The 9,378-nt window shown below is 37.4% G+C and overlaps 1 protein-coding gene across 2 annotated transcripts; it reads right to left on the bottom strand.

The window, feature by feature from the left end:
• Positions 1 to 269: 269 nt before the first annotated feature.
• LOC107929397 (splicing factor 3B subunit 1) lies at positions 270 to 4,582 on the bottom strand. 2 transcript variants are annotated; one of them, XM_016860807.2, is made up of 2 exons: positions 4,444 to 4,582; positions 270 to 4,342 (listed from the first exon to the last, which is right to left on the bottom strand). In XM_016860807.2, the coding sequence occupies exon 2, from the start codon at positions 4,287 to 4,289 to the stop codon at positions 480 to 482; it is 3,810 nt and encodes a 1,269-aa protein (XP_016716296.1). In that variant the 5' UTR covers positions 4,290 to 4,342; positions 4,444 to 4,582; the 3' UTR covers positions 270 to 479. The 2 variants fall into 2 exon arrangements, with proteins under 2 accessions (XP_016716296.1, XP_016716303.1); XM_016860814.2 differs by having other exon boundaries at positions 270 to 4,336.
• Between the last annotated feature and the right edge of the window lie 4,796 nt (positions 4,583 to 9,378).

Genomic DNA, 9,378 nt, shown 5'->3' with positions numbered 1-9,378 from the left:
TCCGTGATATGGATTGGATTTTGTCAGGAACTTGCTGGTACCACCACCGATAGCAGCAGAGGAGCTGCCCACATCCAAGAACGCTCCTGGCCATTCTGGTGGAGACTGGCTATCAGCAATGGGTACCAATGGTGGTTGAAACAGGTGCTTGTACCAAGGACACAGCCAGAGGAGTGAGCACCTGTCTCTTGAACCACCTTGAAAATGCTATTATGTTGCCTGAAGAACTTGTAAATATAAACAACAACAAATTTATTGGAATGCCTTGGTAACAACACAAAGTTTGCCATATAATCATTTCATTTCATAGCATGCAACTACATCACACAGTCCAAAATTAATACTAATAAACAATGTCACAATCCCATTATAGGCCTAAGAGTTCTAATTTTTTAACTACCTACAGCAGTAGTAAAGGAGAACATTCAAAGTCCAATAAAATCAGTCCAAAAGTGATATCTGCCTACCATAGCAGCAATTTATACGAACATCATTAACTCGGGCCTACTGTATATGTTGTTCTGCTCGCTACTCTGCTCGTCCTCTAGAATAGGATACGCTGCAACTAGAGCATCTTGGGATCCAATATAGAGTGAATTATAAATCTTCCAATACACTTCCCTAACCTTACGCGCAGGATGAAAGAGTCCCTGGAGACAGTAGTTCAGCACAATTGCAGCACCTAAGGCTACCCTCATCCCTTCGATGGCTTCCATTACAGCATTGATTACGTGAGGTGAAGTCTCAAATATGTTGGGCCAGACATAGTTCATCAAGTGGACTAAAGCATCCTCACAACCTAACCCGGCAACACCCAAAGCCATGTGCTTGACAGCTGAAGCTGCAGTTTGCCTGTGAACCAAATCTCTATCCATAAGAGCATCCTCAAGTAATGGAGTCACAGCATAGATGTAATCCTTTCCCATTTCACCAATATACTCAAAAAGGAAGGAAAGAGACTTCAAGACACCATTCTGCACATTAAGTTCTGGCACACGGTACTCATTCATCAATGCTGGCAAAACTGTAAAAGGTGAACATGTTTCAGCAACAATTGCGATAGCCACAGTTGTGCAAACACGGTTCTGGCGTTCCTGCACTTTGAGATTGTTCAATAGAGTTGCCAGGACATCTTGTGGGCCAATGGCTTTAGCAATATATCCAAAGGTATTGACAGTAGCTCTTCGAATACCCTTCTTGTGAGCTTTAAGCATCTCAAGAAGCTCAAAACAAATCCTCATCCACTCCCTAGCTGGTACAAACTCTGCACCTCGATCAGCGATACGGCCAACAAGATCAATACAGTTCTCCTGGACCTTCTCATGTCTATTTTTCAGAATCGGTGTCAACCTTGGAAGCAAATCCTTGATTGGAGGGGTCATTTTAGTCATACCAATGACATTGACAATTGCCTTGAGGGCACCTAAAATAGATCCCAAAACTTCAGGGTACTCCTCACCCAGATACTCATATAGAACAACCCCTAGATGGCCCATCAATTGTTCCTCTTGACATTGTTTCATAACCACTGCAATTCTTGAAATAAGATCAGCTGCTTGCTGCCTGACCTTGGCACTCTTGTTATTCAAGCGCCATTTTATTGTACCACAGATCTGGGGAAGATAAGGCTTCACCCTCTGCCCAAGTGAATTCACAACAGCACCAAAACCATTAAGCATTACATTGGCATCATCACTGGTCTGCTCTTGGAAAGCATAAAGAATACCATCAATCAAGAGTTCCTCCAACCTGGCATCAATGTCAGATGCACCCAAGTTTGCAACCACCTTCTCAATTGTTTCCATTACCATACGCCTGTAAGGTTCACTCTCATCCTTAAGATCCTCTACTATTCTCCCTACAATATCAGCAACACCTACTTTATTTGCCATCTCAACAGTTGTCTCGACAAGCTGCCTATAATTTCTCCTATCTAAAGCCATCCTTCTCACCCAGAAATTCCTAAAGAACTCAGGTAGGATATCATTCCTAATATACTCAGCTTCGACACCCTCCGTGCTAACACATTGCTTGACCACCTTTAGCACAATTTTCTTCATTTCTTCATCAGGAGACTGGAATTCTCGGATAAGGATAAACATAACTTCTTTCGTATAGTAACTAGCATAAATTGCATCCATCAAAGGAATGATAAAACCAATGGCCTTTAAAAAAGCAGCCAATACTTTACCCCGGTGAGACCTGATACCTTTCCACAAAGGTTTTAACACTGAGTCAAAGCTCTCAATACCATAAGGGGCAGCAGCCTCAGCAAGGGCAGCCAAAGATAAAGCAGTGATTGTCCTCACCTTCTGATTCTCATCATTCAAACCATGTTCTATGATTTCTACTAGAGACTTCAAGTGAGGAAGAACAGCACAACCAATCAAAATAGCAATCTGCTGAACAATCTTGATCCCAGTATGCCTAGCTTGCCATGACTTCTTACTCTGACACACAGCTTTTAAAAATGGTAGAAGTGCAGGAATCCCAAGAGCAGAAGCAACAACACTAAAAGCTCTAGCAGTTGTATTCCTAACATATTCATCAATGTTGTCAATATCAGGACGCATTGCAGCAATCATAGTAGCCAAACCAGCTGCCTTACTGAGATTAGAAATGATCTCTCTACCCTCCACACGAGCATAATAATCTTCATCAATCAACAAGGGTTCAATAACAACAAGAATCTTGTGCACATAAGGCCTAACCAACTCATCCAATTTATATAGAACCCTGTCAATAACCTTAACCAAGAGATGCCTCTCTTGATCTTCCAATGTAGGTTGCATAAGCAACGGAAGAATCCTGTTAAACAATGCATTAGCACCAAATTCCCTTGCCTTATCAGTGAGCTGCCTCAAGGCAGTTTTCCTCTGTGGCGGTGTTCCATTCTTTACCTTCAACAGAAGTTTCATAATCTTCCGTTCCTTCTGCTCTTCTGGTGTCAATTCCTCCTCATTTTCCTCATTCAACAATGACCCAAAATACTGATAATCCTCCGGCTTCATAAATGGCAATCCACCAGGTGCCTCCTTTGGCACATCAAATTGCTGCCCACGATTCTCCTCAGGAATAGCATAAAGTGGAGTTCCCATAGGAGTTGGAGTAGCAAGAAGCTTTCGAGCAGGTGTCCTAATAGGCACATAAGAAGCAGGTGGCTCCAAAATCTTATAACCTTCTTGTGGGAACATAGCATCAAGCTCCTCATCAGTCAATGGCCTATTCCTCTCCTCAATATCCTTCTCCCACCTCAACAAATTATACTGCTCAGGAGTCATAGGCCCACGAAGATTACTTGGGGTTGGTGTCTGCAAATCAGTACCGCCAAAAGGAGTAACCCCAGGTGTAAGAGGAACCGCTGGTGTAGCCCCTGCCATTGGAGTCGCACTTCCCATGGTTGCAGGAGTCTCATCCCACCTAGATCTCTGCCGTTTCGGCGTGGGAGTAACCAATCCCTTTGGAGTAGCATCCCATGTAACCCCAGCTGGGGTGGCCCCTGGAGTAACTCCACCTGCTGGGGTTGCATCGGAATCAGCCAACCGCCCAGGTGTTGGTGTCTCATCCCATCTATTTCTCCTCCCAACTGATGGGGTGGCATCAGAAACTCTCCCTGGCGTAGGAGTAGCATCCCAACGCCCAATACCAGGAGTAGCATCAGGCAAATCCCAATCTGACGTCGTTTTAGCCTTCTTTGCTGCAGCACTACCGTCGTCTTGAGACTGGTCCCATCTATTCCTCCTCTTAGGCACCGCAGCAGCTGCCCCACCGCTCTCTTTCTCTACCTTAGCAGCCTCCTCTTCCTCCTTCTTCTTCTTCGCTATAGCTCTCAAAGTCTCTTCCTTCTCCCTCGCCAGCGCCTGCTCTCTCATTACATCCGCGTAAGTCCTCACAGAGGGATCCGGGGTCTTCTCCCCGGCGGCAAACGCATCGTGTCTATCAGGAGAAATAACTTGGTTCAACCTCCTCCTCCTATACTCATCTTCACGGTCAATAATTTTCGCTGGCTTCCTAAACCCCAGCGCGTTATCATCATCTTCACCGCGAGGCATCTCTTTGAGGAGTGATTTAGGAGCCGTGTAAGAAGCGAGCTTCCGAGCAACCTCGGAATCCATGGAATCAAGATTGGCATCGTCTTCATCGTTGACAGGGATAGAAGTAACGTAAGCATCCCTGTCTGTTCCGCCGTAAAGATCACGGTCGAAAGTAAGGGAGGTAAGCGAGGCGAGTTCCTCCTCCTTTCTCCTTCGCTCCTCTTGGGTTTTCGCGATCTCGTTATCAATATCCATAACTAGGGTTTTTCTTCCAAATTTTTTGATCGAAAATTCAACAAAACCTAAAACTTAAAAGAAACAAAAAGAAAAGATCGATACGTAAAAGAAATGAAATGAAATACTTCAGATGGAAAATAAATATAAATAAATGAAAGAAAGACAGGCAAACCTGAAGCAGCTGGTTAATATGGATATGGAGATCTGTGGCTGTGCTGCAGATATTTGAGTCGAGAGTGATTTCTAGGGATTATTTGTATAGCGTGAGCCGTGATGGATATTAACCGACTTCAAAACAGGAAAATGAGTCCGTTTGGGCTTTGGGTCGGGTTAGATGTATTATGGACCCTGGCCTCGTACTGCTCATAAAAAAATTAAAGGGTAAACTGCCAAGTTGGTCACTCAACTTTTAGTGTGTTTTCATTTTGGTCAGCCAAAATGAAATCCTTGCAATTTTGTCACCCAATTTCTAGGGTGTTTCATTTTAGTCACCCAAGCGTTAATTCTCTAACGGTGATTGACTTTACATACCATATCATGTTTACACTTTCATTTTGGTCACTCAATTTCTAGGTCACTTTCATTATGGTCACCCAAAAAAATATTTTTTTAAGTATTGATATGAGTAAAAAAATATTAAGGATTATAATGAAAAAAGTGGTATAATATAATATAATTCATTATAAAATTTTCAAATTATACTTGTTTATCCCACTACATGTGGAAATCTATGTAGATAATTGTAAATGTAAAAAAAAAAGATCAATTTGTGAATTTTGAAAAGTTTGAAGATTAAAATGTAAATTTGACCAAAAAGATAAAATGTGAATTAATATTGATTATTTGACATGGTAATAACTTGGAATATGTATAGGCTAGAAATCACTTTTGGACCAAATAGGAAAAGATTTGTATAATTTTCATTTTTATCGATGGAAGAATAAAAGTGTATTTTTTATCCTCCAATGATTATAATTAAGGGTGTAAATTATGATATTTGTCTTTGATAAGTACTTATTGTTGTGAATAAATTATTTTAAGAGGCAAAATGAGACAAAATAGTAATATTACCATCTAAATACATTTTGATCATTTCTCGAGTATTTATTATTAGAAACACTATATTATGAGATAATAAATTTCGGGGGATTAATTTTGAGCTATTGGATTAGATTATAACATGAAGGTTAAATGTGAACCACACATTAATACTGAATTTGACCAAATTTTAAATGATCGATAAAATGAAAAGAGAAAGAACTTTTCTTTGCATCTCTTCTTCTCAAATTTGATAGCAACTATTGTGCAGGTTCTAAGTGAAACCCTACACAAAAGTTCAAGTTTTTTTCATTATTTCTTCATAGAAAACATCTTTTTTTTCTCCTTGTTTTCACCATCATCATCTTCATTCAAGACTTAGGATTTTCATGATTAGAGAGAATCTTGAGTAAAGAGAGAGATTCAAATTAAGGTAAGAAAGTATATTTTTTTTTCTTCTTCACCATGTTTATTTAAGGTGATTAGTATGTGAAAGTTGCTGAAGAGTGTATATTAATTCTAAACATTGTGCAACAAGGACCTGAGTGACACTCGACCCTGCTGATTATATATGGGGTAAACTACACAGATAGTCACTCAACCTTCAAAAGTTTTCATTTTAGGCACAAAAAAAATTGCAATTTAAGCACCAATGTTATATAGTTCAGTCATTTTGGCCACTCCCATTAAAATCACAAATGACAACTAACATTTTTTCTTGTTCTAAATATGGAATGGATATTCTGGGTTGGGCCATTCATTGGAGCTGCTATTGCTGCCATTTATCATCAGTATTGTTGAGTAATGTTTCGTTGTGTCTCATTAAAGGGAACAATCAAATATTTATATACATGGTTACTGTACATGAAATTAACATTCTTAGTAGACTCTATGCATACAGGACACGTGTGTTGTTATGGGCTGCCTGCTGAACTTTGTGGCCCCAACATGCGAACTATTTAGGTATATGCGAGCTGAGATAGCAAGCTCCACCTGTAAGCACCCCATGCCATGTGCGAGCGAGACCGCGAGCTCCCTTCGCGAACTTCTGGGTTGCGGGTGGGCGACCCTGTTGTAATACCCAAATTTTGCCTGGCTCGAGCCCAACTATTAAAACCCAGATATGAAAAATATATAAAATAAATAATGATAAAATGTCCAGTTTTTCATTACAACAACAGGCCCAAAATAGCCCAATCCAAATTTCCTAATACTCAACCTAGTCAGCCCAATACACCACCTAATTACATACCAGAAATTAAATAACCAAACCCAAAATACATTAACCAAACCCTGGCCCAATCACAACGCAACCCAAAATAAAGACCAAAATCAGAAAACCCTAGCAGCTTACAGCAAGCTATCACACCGCAATCAGGCTCTGCCCTCGCGCGTGCGCCACCGCCACACATCACGCCTCCACGCCACGCGCCTCCGTACACTGTACCTGCAAATGAAACAAGAACAACACAGCACAGCACAGAATAACAGCAAAAAGGACAAAAAAATATTAAGAAAAATGTAGATTTCCTTTTTTTGTTTTTGTTTTTGTTGTTTTATTTTATTTTTTTTCATTTTTGGCTATAAAGGCCGATTTAAGAATCTGTAAACGGGGGACGCCTGAAATCAATAAAAAAAATGTTTTCTTTTTTCCTCTTTTCCATTCTGTTCTTTTTCCGATTGTTTTTCTTTCTTTTTCTGTTTCGTTATTAATCATATATATAAACATATATATAAAATAAAAGAGAAAAGAGGAGATTAGAACCCATACCTGATTAAAGCCGCCGTCGAACCCCTATTTGGTTCCGATCGGAACCGTATGCTTGGGGATTCTGATGTTGAAGCGGCACTGGAGAGGGGATAGATATTATTAGTTTTTTTATTATTTTATTTAAAAAAACTATAGTTGCTGCTGATTTTAGGGTTTTAAAGTTGGTATTTATAGTGTAATAAATAGCTGCTGTTAATTGGGTTGTTTGCAACCCCAATCCCTCCGCCTTTTATGATTTCACAATTAAACTTTTTTTTTTATTTTTTATTTTCCCCTGAAACTCTTGTATTGTTTTATTTTGGTACTTTTCGAAACGTTGCGCATAAAAAGACTGGGCTATTTACTGTTTAGATCCCTGCTTCTTTGCACGTATTGTAATATGGTCCCTTGCATCCTTTCATTATTTACTATTTGTACCCCATGTTTTGCTGTAGTTTCAATTTAATTCTTAACCTTTATTTTGATTGCTTTAATATAATTTTTTAAATCATTTTATTTTCTAATTTTACATTACTTTAATTACTTATTTTAAACTATTGTATATAGCACTTATTCTAATATATATACATATATGTTGTTTAGTTTAAATGGTTTTTTATATATTATTTCAAAATTTGATTTTCTTTAAATTAATTTATTTTAAAATTCCCTTTTTATATAATTATATTTAACTCATTATATGTTATTTTAACTTGCTTTGGAAATGATCTGTTTTAATTTATCTTATACATTATTTTGTTTTTAGTTGCTTTATACATTAATTTTAAAATTATCCTATACTATTTGATTTAAATTGATTTATATTAGTTATTTAAAACTAATTTTCACGTACTATTTATTTTTTTTTATCACTTATTTAAATTGTTTTATATACCTATTTTTAAACCCTATTTTACTATATGCTTGGGTTATTTCAAACTTTATATATATAATTCATTTTAGATTTCTATACAAATAATTCATTAATTATAATTTCCCATCTTCCATATTTCTTAAGTTATTTTAAAAATTTGTACAATTTCATATGTGTTAATTTGTTTGGTGTTTTGATTGACTTTTAATTCATTAGCCTTTGAATGTAAGCATGATATATGATGTGAGATTATTGCTCTTATGTGCATTGTATTAATTATTTATGTTGATTGATAATTTGTGTTCATTAATGTATATTTCGACTTACGAATTATCACTTCGCATTGTACATTGTTATCACATCGCGTTTTATACGCATTAAAGATTACGTTCAATATCATTCAAGTATCGAGAGCATTTTTATTCAAAAAGTTTTTCAAAATAACGTGACACTCGGAATTTGGGATCCTCGAAAAGATTGTGTCCTAACTTACTAGATTCCAATCTTCCTCGGGATTTAAGAAACCGAATATCCATTTTAATTAACACACAAATAAAAAAAACTCATTTTCGGGAAGTTGATAAGTTGTGGCCTAACTCATTGGATATGGCATATTATTTTCTTGAGACGAGGATTCTTCTACCAAATAAAAAAATGAAGGCAATATTCGATATTTAGGAATTTTGTGAGATTGAACCCTAACTTACTGGGTTTTGATTTCCTCATTTGACCCGAATAATCAGATATCCTTCTCAAAATGCATAGGTTTTAAAAGTCAAGAGATAAACTTAATTTTGAGGATTTAAAAATGTTGCACTCTAACTTACTGAATGTGACAATTTATCTTTTTGAAATAAGTAAGCCTCATCATCCAATTCATTTTATTCAAATTTTCTTTTCAAAGGATCGTATTTTAAAATCTTTTCAAATTCTCGACACTAAGACATTAAACAATCAATTCGGTACCAATTTTGGGCGTTACAAGGGTGCTAACCCTCCCTCGTGTGTAACCAACTCCCGGACCTATTTTCTCAAAATTCGTAGACCTAAAATCGTTTTCAAGGTGATCCGATAACACCTCATTAAAATATCGGTGGCGACTCCAATTTTCGTTTTTAAGTCGACAACTAAATTTTTGTTTTTTAATAAAAATGGTTTCGACACCTGTAACACCCCTAACTCATCTCCGTTGCCGGATTAGGGTTACAGAGCATAACCATACAATCAGAAACATTTAAACATCATAACATTCAATAATCTAAAATATATTATAAATCATTCATTCTCATACAATTCGTCCCTAAATCGAGCCCTCAAGACCCTAAAAATAACTTGGAAGCAATTCGGGACTAATTTGAAACATAACAGAAAGTTTAAGAAAAAGTTGCAAAAATTGGAAACAGTGGTCACACGGCCGTGTGACATCACCTAAGCCGTGTAACTTT

This window comes from Gossypium hirsutum, chromosome D12 (genome assembly GCF_007990345.1).
Source record: "Gossypium hirsutum isolate 1008001.06 chromosome D12, Gossypium_hirsutum_v2.1, whole genome shotgun sequence".
Taxonomy (NCBI): Eukaryota; Viridiplantae; Streptophyta; class Magnoliopsida; order Malvales; family Malvaceae; genus Gossypium; species Gossypium hirsutum.
Note: the sequence above shows the minus strand (reverse complement) of the source record. Positions and strands in the feature narration are given on the sequence as shown.